At 43.7% G+C, this 12,473-nt stretch overlaps 1 protein-coding gene across 9 annotated transcripts in view; it reads right to left on the bottom strand.

The window, feature by feature from the left end:
• LDB1 (LIM domain binding 1) overlaps window positions 1–12,473 on the bottom strand; it is a 228,660-nt gene that overhangs the window by 23,784 nt on the left and 192,403 nt on the right. For all 9 annotated transcript variants that reach the window (XM_073595473.1, XM_073595477.1, XM_073595471.1 and 6 more), the window contains exons 4-7: window positions 11,868–11,943; window positions 10,710–10,812; window positions 7,889–8,061; window positions 946–1,068 (exon numbers count right to left, since the gene is read on the bottom strand). In XM_073595473.1, coding sequence (XP_073451574.1) covers window positions 946–1,068; window positions 7,889–8,061; window positions 10,710–10,812; window positions 11,868–11,943 — 475 coding nt within the window. The remainder of the gene's footprint in view (window positions 1–945; window positions 1,069–7,888; window positions 8,062–10,709; window positions 10,813–11,867; window positions 11,944–12,473) is intronic.

Below are 12,473 nucleotides of genomic sequence, written 5' to 3'. Positions count from 1 at the left end.
TATAAAAAAGGGGGAAAAAAAAGGCATTTAGATTTTTTTTTTTTTATATCTATACACAAATGTTTTGTCTTTCATTTCTATTTTAACCTGAATGGGTTGTGTCACAAGGTGATCGTTCACAATCACTTTAACCCCTTCCCAGCCAGTGTCATTAGTACAGTGACAGTGTATAGTATAATCACTGATCACTGTATTAGTGTCACTGGCGATGTCAGTGTCAGTGTCCCTACCAGCGAGGGTCAGTTAGTGTCAGATTTCCCGCCACACTATCACAGTCCCACTATAAAAGTCGCTAATCACCGCCATTACAGTATAGCGCCTATAGCTGTTTAAATTCCAGTATATATCCCATAGTTTGTAGACAATATAACAAACCAATTATTATACACTTATTGGGATTTTTTTTTTTTAACCAAAGACATGTAGCAGAATATATTTTGGCCTAAACTTTATATTGGTGGCATTTGATCACCACTGCATTTTTTTTTAGTTTTTATTCCATGATTAAAAATTTTGGGAATAAAAAAATGTTTCTACTTTCTGTTATAAAACATATCCAATAAAACCATATGTTTTATTGGATATGTTTTATAACAGAAAGTAGAAAATATTTTTTTTTTCCAAAATTTTTATTTATAGAATAAAAATTAAAAAAAAAAAAACGCAGTGGTGATCAAATACCACCAATATAAAGCTCTGTTTGTGTGAAAAAACATATAAAAAATTTTATTTGGGTACATCGTTACACGACCGTGCAATTACCAGTTAAAGTAGCGCAGTGCTGAATAGCAAACAATGGCCTTTTCATGAAGAGGGGGGGGGGGGGTAAAACCTTCCGGAGGGCAAGTGGTTAAATGAACAGGTCTGCATGAATTTTGTTTTTATTATTTTTATTATAGACCCAGAGTTCCTTTTTACGTATATTGTTGAATTCTCTGCACTTACATGCATGGCGAGGATACTGCGGGGAATGAGTTCTCGATGTTGCCGGATGCTGAAATGCCACGTTTTTATCCTCATCATGTCATCAAACATGAACTCCAGGTATAACCGCCCCTCGACGCACACCTAGAGGGACAATGTCAATGTATTAATGGAATATCCATCCAAAAAAGAAGGAAACTAAGGAAGCACATCATGCAAAAACATAAAGGAGGCCGATTTACTATAACTGGTGCAGCTCTGCATGGCAGCCAATCCACTTCCAACTTCAGCTTGTTCAGTTAAGCTTTGACAATAAGACCTGGAAGCTGATTGGCTACCATGCACAGCTGCTCCAGATTCTGTGCGCACCAGTTTTAGTAAATCCCCACCCCCATATTGTAGACTAAAAATGGAGCATATGACTGTTCCTAAAGGAGAATGGATCTCTCATATCTCCCATAACATAAAGGAATTTGTTTCCTAGAATTCAATGTTCTTTTAAAAGTTCCATATATGACAAATCGAACAAAAAAAAAAAGCCACCTCTGCTGTACTGAGCACTGTGTGAGCCTGCAAAAGAACCCTGAACTGGCAGAAATATGGGAGGTGCCAACAATGAGCTCCAATGTTTTTTGAAAACAAGAATGTGGATCCGGATAGTGAGAGTGAAGCCAACACTGCCTGCTTGTTCCCGGGGCAGTGCCTCAGAAAAGTGCCAAGGTTGTTGGATTTGCAGGGCCCAGGAAACTAGCATTTTCGAAATAAGGGGTGATCATTCAGGTCTCCATACTTCAAGAGTAACTCCACTTTCGTTGAGAACCACCTCCCCTCCCCCCCCTCTGGGTGATCTCTGTACATTGCAGGGATTGGAACAAACTTCGTTTCAGATTTCTACCTTTTGTTATTCTGAAGAAATAGCTGTTTGTTTCTCTGTGTCCATGTGGAGTGATATATAGATATATATATATTTTTTTTTTTTAACCCATACATATATTACATATATACACACACATACACTTTAAAAAAAATGTATATGAAATGTATGATTACATTAAAATATGTGTTTATATAATTTTTTTTAATATTTATTGTGTATGTAAACACATATTTTAATGTAATCATACATTTCATATACATTTTTTTTTAAAGTGTATGTGTGTGTATATATGTAATATATGTATGGGTAAAAAAAAAATATATATATTATATATATATATAGCAAATTTACACTGTTATACAAGCTGTACACTCACTACTTTACATTGTAGACAAGTGTCATTTCTTCAGTGTTGTCACATGAAAAGATTTACACAAATGTGAGGGGCGTACTCACTTTTGTTGTGAGATATTGTGAATATATATATACACACACACACAATATCTCACAACAAAAGTAAGTATGCCCCTCACATTTGTGTAAATCTTTTCTTCTATCTTTTCATGTGACAACACTGAAGAAATGACACTTTGTCTACAATGTAAAGTAGTGAGTGTACAGCTTGTATAACAGTGTAAATTTGCTGTCCCCTCAAAATAACTCAACACACAGCCATTAATGTCTAAACCGCTGGCAACAAAAGTCAGTACACCCCTAAGTGAAAATGTCCAAATTGGGCCCAATTAGCCATTTTCCCTCCCCGGTGTCATGTGACTCGTTAGTGTTACAAGGTCTCAGGTGTGAATGGGGAGCAGGTGTGTTAAATTTGGTGTTATCGCTCTCACTCTCTCATACTGGTCACTGGAAGTTCAACATGGCACCTCATGGCAAAGAACTCTCTAAGGATCTGAAAAAAAGAATGGTTGCTCTACATAAAGATGGCCTAGGCTATAAGAAGATTGCTAAGACCCTGAAACTGAGCTGCAGCACGGTGGCCAAGACCATACAGTGGTATAACAGTACAGGTTCCACTCAGAACAGGCCTCGCCATGGTCAACTAAAGAAGTTGAGGTCACGTGCTCAGCGTCATATCCAGAGGTTGTCTTTGGGAAATAGACATATGAGTGCTGCCAGCATTGCTGCAGAGGTTGTAGGGGTGGGGGTCAGCCTGTCAGTGCTCAGACCATACGCCGCACACTGCATCAAATTGGTCTGCATGGCTGTCGTCCCAGAAGGAAGACTCTTCTAAAGATGATGCACAAGAAAGTCTGCAAACAGTTTACTGAAGACAAGCAGACTAAGGACATGGATTACTGGAACCATGTCCTGTGGTCTGATGAGACCAAGATAAACGTATTTGGTTCAGATGGTGACAAGCGTGTGTGGGGGCAACCAGGTGAGGAGGACAAAGACAAGTGTGTCTTGTCTACAGTCAAGCATGGTGGTGGGAGTGTCATGGTCTGGGGCTGCATGAGTGCTGCCGGCACTGGGGAGCTACAGATCATTGAGGGAACCATGAATGCCAACATGTACTGTGACATACTGAAGCAGAGCATGACCCCCTCCCTTCAGAGACTGGGCCGCAGGGCAGTATTCCAACATGATAACCACCCCAAACACACCTCCAAGACCACCACTGCCTTGCTAAAGAAGCTGAGGGTAAAGGTGATGGACTGGCCAAGCATGTCTCCAGACCTAAACCCTATTGATCATCTGTGGATCATCCTCAAACGGAAGGTGGAGGAGCGCAAGGTCTCTAATATCCACCAGCTCTGTGATGTCATCATGGAGGAGGGGAAGAGGACTCCAGTGACAACCTGTGAAGCTCTGGTGACCTCCATGCCCAAGAGGGTTAAGGCAGTGCTGGAAAAAAATGGTGGCCACACAAAATATTGACATTTTGGGGCCCAATTTGGACATTTTCACTTCAGGGGTGTACTGACTTTTGTTGCCAGCGGTTTAGACATTAATGGCTGTGTGTTGAGTTATTTTGAGGGGACAGAAAATTTACACTGTTATACAAGCTGTACACTCACTACTTTACATTGTAGACAAGTGTCATTTCTTCAGTGTTGTCACATGAAAAGATAGAGGAAAAGATTTACAGAAATGTGAGGGGTGTACTTACTTTTGTGAGATACTGTATATATAAATATATTTATTACACATACATATATACACACACTTTTTTTAAATAAAATATGTATATGCAATGTATGATTATAATAAAATATGTGAGTTTACATTGTGTGTATATATATATATATATATATTTTATTTATTTCAGGTACTTATATAGCGCCATCAATTTACGCAACGCTTTACATATACATTAACCATTCACATCAGTCCCTATACCCTCAAGGAGCTTACAATCTAAGGGTCCTAATTCACATTCATATACTGGGGCCAATTTAGACAGGATCCAATTAACCTACCAGCATGTCTTTGGAGTGTGGGAGGAAACCCATGCAGACACAGGGAGAACATGCAAACTCCAGGCAGGATTCCAGGATTCGAACCAGCGACCCTTCTTAGTGCTAGGCGAGAGTGCTACCCACTGCACCACTGTGCTGATATATATATATATATATATATATACACATACACACATACACACACACACAATGTTCACATACAGATATTTTTCCCCTCTCTCTCTAGAACAAAATAGAGAAGTGAATGTCTATGGGGACACGGGGCAGCAATAAGAACTTTAGATGGTGACACTTTCCCACACCAGCCAAAGCTTAGAAAAATAAAGTTTTTCCATTGAGATACACACATTACAATACAATACAGAGTATCTGTAAAACCTTGGCTGTCTTAACGATAACCGACCACTAGATGTCCCCCTTGTTATTTCAATATACAGCATTAGAAGCCCAGATCTGCAAGTGGCAGCCCCTGAGTTGTGATTGGTTGTCAGGTCCATTGGGTGCTGTTCACAGTACAATCTTAATAATAATAAAAAATAAATGAATAAAAAAAAAATAAATAAATAAAAAAAAATAACTGCTTTCAAATTGCTGGCCTCCCTTTCTGACCTGAATATGCAGATCAGGAAATCAATCATTTGACATGCGGCATATCTGGTTTTCGGTCAGGGGGTTCAGAAAGCTACAACTCCAGACACAGCCAGGCAAACAGCATTTTCCCTACGATATTCTAAACCATACAAAAATAAAAGGTCTGACTTTTTATATACTCCTACTCGGGGTTTTTTTTTTCTTCCTGGTGGGGGGGGGGGGACGCTGTTCCGGCACCACCAGCACTGAATGTATTCTATGGCAAGGTGTACTGGAGAGTATCAAATTCCATACATATTACTTAGTAGCACAAAATCATACTCGGTTCTGTACTCTCTAAAAGGAGCGGTACTGGGAGGTGGGTAGGGGGTGGAGCCAAGAGACAGCGCTCAGAGGGGGGTGGAGCCAAGAGACAGTGCTCAGAGGTGGGTAGGGGGTGGAGCCAAGAGACAGTGCTCAGAGGTGGGTAGGGGGTGGAGCCAAGAGACAGTGCTCAGAGGTGGGTAGGGGGTGGAGCCAAGAGACAGTGCTCAGAGGTGGGTAGGGGGTGGAGCCAAGAGACAGTGCTCAGAGGTGGGTAGGGGGTGGAGCCAAAGACAGTGCTCAGAGGTGGGTAGGGGGTGGAGACGAAGGGTGACTCATAAAGGGGGCTTCTAATTGTGCAGGCTCTGTAAGTTTTACTGTCCTTCGTGCTCAAGCTTACAGCAAAAGTACTTTCAGCAAATCCGCTCACCCTGCTCCCACTCCCAGCAGTGACTCGGCAGCATCATCATTTCTAATGTAAACACAAAGCAGGAAGGAGGAGGAGGGGAGCAGAGTGCTGAAACTTCACTGCTTCTGTTGTGAACCTTGTGGATGAATTGCTCCACAGTGGCTGCAACTACAGAGATAAGGAAGGGCTTCTTTTAAAAGCTCATTTGCAGCTTGTTAATCATCCTTCAAAGCAGAATTCTACTTTAACCTCTTATCGCCCCCCCCCCTCCCCCACATACATTTAGTACGGCTGGGGCAGCCGCTGTGTGCTGGATCATGCATCCGATACGCGATCAGCGCTTCTGGGTATGGGGCCTGCACCCCCCCGGTTGTGCTGAAACTCGTTACAGCCCAAGCTGATCAGCGGGTCCCGGCCAATGATTGATTGCAGGGACCCGCCGATCAGCTCAGTCATTCACGGAAGAGAGCTCTGTGTTGTAAACAAGCACAGAGCTCTGTACAGATTGGCGATCTTTGCTGTTTTTTTTTTTATTCCCTGTAAAACAGGGGTAGGCAACCCGGGGCCCTCCAGCTGTTGCAGAACTACACGTCCCATCATGCCTCTGGGAGGAATTGTAACTGTCAGCCTTGCAATGCCTCATGGGAAATGTAGTTCCACAACAGCTGGAGGGCCCCAGGTTGCCTCCCCCTGCATAAAGCATGCAAATAAAAACAACAAGGTCGCTTAGTAAAAAGCAGCCCACATTACACCTTGTTGGGCACATATTTAAACCCCTTGATCACTCCCTAGGTGTTAACCCCTTCCCAGCCAGTGTCATTAGTACAGTGACAGTGCATAGTATCATCACTGATCACTGTTTTAGTGTCACCGGTGATGTCAGCGGCAGTTGGTCAGTTCCCACCCAGCAGCGTCGGTTAGGGTCAGATTTCCCGCCGCACTCTCACAAGTCGCTGATCACCGCCATTAGTAGTATTAACCACTTCAGCCCCGGACCATTTGGCTGGCCAAAGACCAGAGCACTTTTTGTGATTCGGCACCGCGTCGCTTTAAGTGACAATTGCGCAGTCGTGCGACGTGGCTCCCAAACAAAATCAACGTCCTTTTTTCCCCCCACAAATAGAGCTTTATTTTAGTGGTATTTGATCACCTCTGTGATTTTTATTTTTTTCGCTATAAACAAAAAAATTAAAACGACAAACTTTTAAAAAAAAAAAAACGCATTATTTTTTACTTTTTGCTATAATAAATATCCCCAAAAAATATACAAAAAAAACATTTTTTTTTTCTCAGTTTAGGCCGATATGTATTCTTCTATATTTTTTTTTTTTTTTTTTACTGTTTGCTATACTAAACATCCGAGAAAAAAAAAAAAAAAATTCTTTAACAGCAAACCAATCAATAAAATGCTTATTGCGACTTTTTTTTTTTTTTTTACCAAAAATAAAGTCGCAATAAGCATTTTATTGATTGGTTTGCTGTTAAAGAATTTTTTTTTTTTTTTCTCGGATGTTTAGTATAGCAAACAGTAAAAAAAAAAAAAAAAAAAAAAAAATTCCCAAAATTGTCACTTTTTTTGATTATAGCACAAAAAAAAAAAAAAAAAAAAAAAAAACTCTATTTGTGGGAAGAAGAGGACGGCAATTTTTTGGGTGCAGCGCCGCATGACCGCGCAATTGTCAGTTAAAGCGATGCAGTGCCGTATTGCCAGGAAAGGGGGTAAATCTTCCAGGTGGTCAAGTAGTTAAAGCGGAACTGCAGTCTGCTCACATATTTTGTAATAAAAACTTCTTTGCATGAGGTCATAAGCCTAGGCCAATGACCAGACAAGAAACAGGAAGTGGGCTGTATAAGGGATTTACTGGCAGAAAAAAAATGTTTTAGTATCTAAAGTTAAAACAACAGCAAGGACAGAAGATTTAATAGATGGAAAGTTGAAAAAAATGACTGAAGGTCCGCTTTAATCATAGGTGTGCGCAGCCTATTGCATTAGGGTGTGCACCCCAAAGCTCAAATACATATGCATGTGTATATGTACTGATGGTGTCAGTAGGGCAGTGGACAGTGTCAGTAGTTGTATTCTTTTAAAATTATTTTATTTTGTAACATTTTTTTTTGGATGAAATATATCAGTGGTCTAAACAGGGGGCAATATGCACCACACAAGGCGATTAGGGTGTGCCCAGGCACACCTGGCACACCCTGTGCGCACGCCTATGGCTTTAATAATATGTAAATCTTTATGAAGCCCGTAACCGTTCTACTTTAAGCCATAGTGTGTGAATTACCCCACCTTGCCCCCCCCCCTCCCCCCACACCTACTACGTACCCAGCAGCCCCCCTTACCTGTGTGAACATGGGCTTTCCATGCTGTGTGACCATCGTGCACTGATCACAATCCAGAGAAACAAAGTTATTGTGGAATGACTCCTTGGGGTGTTTGAGGACGTAGTACAGTTCCGTGGCCCCTCCCTCGAATATGCTGCGGAAATACCGGGGAATAAGCGTCCTTCCAATTGCTAGAAAGAAACAAAAAGACAGGTCCACGTCACAAGGATGTCCTGAAGGTTACTCTTCTGAGCATTCCCTATTAGCCAGAGGCTGGCAAGCAAAGCCCTCTAGGTTCTCGGTTGGTGGAGGATTGCGGAAGCCAGAGCTTCACCTGCCCCCCCCTTACAAGGAGGAAAATGTTTTAGCTGAAACTTTGATAAAGTTTTTTTAAACACCCCCTGGCTGCCAGGGTGTGAAAGAGCCCAGCAGAGGACATGAAAGGACTAATCATGCAAATGGGATTGGTAATTGGCACTCACCCCAGAAGAAGCTGTTAGTATTTAACGGGCCCTTCAGCCTTACAAATGGTGACCCGCCCTGTATCTGCACCCAACAACAAACTGACCCTACCAATGGCTGAAAGACAGACTTCGGATCCTTCAATCCTCCTTTTGCAGTTTTATTGGCCCAATTATCTTGGTGAGCTAGGGTCAGGCGTACAGGATACCCATAGACATTAGCAAAAATCCCTCGGCACAGCAGACGGGCAGCTATCTACTGGCTTCTTAGGCCTCTGTCACAAGCTAACTTACATTTTCTAGACTGAGGTTCAGCCGCCCAAAAGAAAAAACACCACTATTGCTTCTCCCCCAACAAAAGTCCTGGACCCTCCTATGGAGACATTTTTACCAAGAAAAAAGCCTGGAGCCAAGGACTTCACAGCTACAACCCCTCCAGGTAATAGTCTGGAAGGGAAGGACCTTTCTAGAGCTACAACTTTAGGTAATGGTCTGGGAAGAAAGGACCCTTCTAAAGCCACCACCTCTCCAGGCAATGGTTTGAGAGAGAAGGACCCTTCTAGAGCTATGGCCTCTCCAAGTAATGGTCTGGGGGGGGGGGGGGCACGACTGTTTTAGAGCTACAACCACTCCAGGTAATGATCTGGGGGTGGGGAGGACCCTTCTTCTAGAGCCAAGACCTTTCCAGGCAATGGTCTGTTTAGGAAGAAAGGAAGGACCCTTCTGAAGCCACCACCTTTCCAGGCAATGGTTTGAGAGGGAATGACCCTTCTAGAGCTACCACCACTCCAGGTAATGGTCTGGAAGGGAAGGATCCTTCCAGAGGTCATGGCTAGCGCTACAACCTCTCAAGACAATGTTTTAAGCGGGAAGGAGCGTTCTAGAGCAACAACCTCTCCAGGTAATGGTCTGGAAGAGAAGGACTATTCTAGAACCATGACCTCTCTAGGCAAAGTTCTGGGCAGGAAGGAATTATCTAGAGCTATGACCTCTCCAGGTGATGGTCTGGGAGGGAAGGACCTTTCTAGAGCCATAACCACTCTAGGTTATAGTCTGGTAGAGAAGGACCCTTCTAGAGCCATCACCTCTCCCGGTAATGGTCTGGGAGGGAAGGACCTCTCTAGAGCCACAACCACTTCAGGTAATGGTCTGGTAAGGGAAGGACCCTTCTAGAGCTATGACCTTTCCAGGTAATGGTCTAGAAGGGAAGGACCATTCTAGAACCATGACCTCTCCAGGCAAAGTTCTGGGCAGGAAGGACTTATCTAGAGCTATGACCTCTCCAGGTAATGGTCTGGGAGGGATGGACCTTTCTAGAGCTACAACCACTCCAGGTAATGGTCTGGGAGGGAAGGACCCTTCTAGAGCTATCACCTCTCCAGGTAATGGTGTGGGAGGGAAGGACCTTTCTAGAGCTACAACCACTCCAGGTAATGGTCCGGTAGGGAAGGACCTTTCTAGAGCTATCACCTCTCCAGGTAATGGTCTGGGAGGGAAGGACCTTTCTAGAGCTACAATCACTCCAGGTAATGGTCTGGGAGAGAAGGACCCTTCTAGAGTTACAACCTCTCCAGGCAGCAGTCTGAGGTGTAGAGGACTCTTCTAAAAGTTCCCTTCAAATATGTATTCTCTTCTCCAACCCACCTCACTCAAATAAACCTCTCAGTGATTGACCAAGGCAGAATAAAAATTTATAACCCAATACTTTGTAACTTAACACTGCTGGAGAACACTCAACAGCAGCAGGCAGAAGCAATTGATGTCCTGGGCTTAGGAGAATCCCAAGGAACACAGATTACACAAAGTTTGGGCTGGCTACAGCCTAGCAGCAAATGTTCTAAACTTGGCGACAGATTTTTTATTTTTTTTAATGGAGCAGTGCTGTGCAATTCTTGCTGAAACCTTGTGAACAAAAAACGTGAACCATGAAAGCACACAAGAAACCTGCACAATAATGACCAAACCTCCAAACAGGAAAGGCCTCAAACCCTGAACCCCCCTGGGCGGCAAGCCAGTGGCAAAGCCCTCTATGGTCTACCTAGTCAAAAGCCAGATAGACCCTACCTACTTGCTCGGGGACCTGCTGAAGCTGGTCCTCCAAATCTGCTCCGACAGTTGTCACCAGAGCCTACTAAAATATTTAATTTAGGTATTAGTGACAACTAAATTTTGGATTTCCTTTCCAAAGTATTGACTTTGGATACACCAATTCTCCTTTTGGGGGTTACAGAGCAAAAGCTAAAATCACATTGGCTACTGAGGAAAATGGTGCCATTTTTATTTTTATTTTTTATTTTTATTGGACGATGAGGTCAGATTGTATTTGTCACAGTATCTGGGGCACCCAGGGATGGCAACAAACACAGAGGATAACTTACTGTATCTCTTTGGTCCATCCTCCAAGCAGAAGGTGATGGTCAACATGGCGTCATCTTCAAAGAACTCCGTAGTGAAAGCATCCCACCAGAGATTATCACATTCCTGGGAACAGAAGAGAGACATTTACAGCATCATCCGAAATCCACCACATAGACACAACAATCCGTTATGCGGCCATCCTCACTATACGCTTCAAGGTAAAGGCCTTCCAGGACTGGACTCCATCATTGTTCCCCTAAGCCACATTTATTGTGCTGCCTAATAATGAGGTTAAATGATAAGGGCCTCATAGTTTTTCCCTAGGATGTATCTGTGATTTGCCACCCTAGACTATGGCCTCTGCTGCCGTACCACACATCCATTCCAGATAAGGGAAGAGAGCCCTAATCAGGGAAGAGAACCTAATTCTCCATTAAAGCCCAAAGCTATTAATGTTCACTGCTGTCCGTGTTCCCATAAGAGAGATTTCCTCCGACGAGCCACCCAACGCAAGGGGGGGAAACTCCTCCGATGAGCCACCCAACGCAAGGGGGGGGGGCGGGGGGACTCTTCCGACGAGCCACCCAACGCAAGGGGGGGGGGACCTCCTCCGACGAGCCACCCAACGCGAGGGGGGGGGGGGGGAACTCCTCCGACGAGCCACCCAACGCGAGGGGGGGGGGGGAACTCCTCCGACGAGCCACCCAACGCAAGGGGGGGGGGGGACACTCCTCCGACGAGCCACCCAACGCAAGGGGGGGGGGGGACACTCCTCCGACGAGCCACCCAACGCAAGGGGGGGGGGGGACTCCTCCGACGAGCCACCCAACACAAGGGGGGGAAACTCCTCCCCCGAGCCACCCAACGCAAGGGGGGGAACCCCTACCCCGAGCCACCCAACGCAAGGGGGGGAACCCCTACCCCGAGCCACCCAACGCAAGGGGGGCACTTCTCTACTGACCACCAATGTAAAACGGGCACTTTCATTTTCACTGTCTGCATTATATTCTTTATTCTATTTAAAACGTTCTATAATCTACTAATCATGCTAATGCAGCATGCGCAGTACATCTAATCCTTTTAGCAGGGATTTCCCGAGACCTGAGACCTATATTCATGGTACAGAAGGTTGGGAAAGCCTGCCTTAAATACAAATCCAGTTAAAGTCGGTGACCTACCTCCGTCCAATTCTGCAGACGTTTGTTCAGTTCAAATATTCTGTAGTCTGTCTGGTTCCCGTACGGCGTGTGTCTCCTGCGGTGAATATAAAACCCACGTCAGTAAATGAGAACACTAAGAAATTCACCAAGAAAATGGAAAAAACATCATCACCGCCATCAGCACTTCACCAATAAATAATAATTTACCATTAAACTGCTGTGGAAAAAAAAAAAAAAAACTCAAAGACTAAGCCCCCCTTACCTGCTCAGATTTTTTACGTTAAATGTATAAATACCAATTCTTAAAAGGGGGGGGGATCTTCTATTTGATTTTACATTAGAGGAAATTTGTGTTTATGGCCTGCACTCAAAGGGGGGGGGGGGGTTATTTTGCCAGAGTGAAGTGTTCTGGATATATATTTTTATTATAACCATACTTTATCCCCCCCCCCCCCATTTAGTTTTAATTTTACTTTTTTTGGGGGGGGGGGCTATTTATGCACTCTTTTGTTCCAGTCTACAATTGTTCATTTTTTTATACAGTTTTATTATGATTCATCAGTTTTCTTCATAGATTTAGGAGATTATTGGAGTATACACCCCAGTACCCTACAATGACAGACT

Source organism: Aquarana catesbeiana, linkage group LG08 (genome assembly GCF_042186555.1).
Source record: "Aquarana catesbeiana isolate 2022-GZ linkage group LG08, ASM4218655v1, whole genome shotgun sequence".
NCBI classification, from domain to species: domain Eukaryota; kingdom Metazoa; phylum Chordata; class Amphibia; order Anura; family Ranidae; genus Aquarana; species Aquarana catesbeiana.
This window is presented reverse-complemented; position numbering and strand designations above follow the sequence as displayed.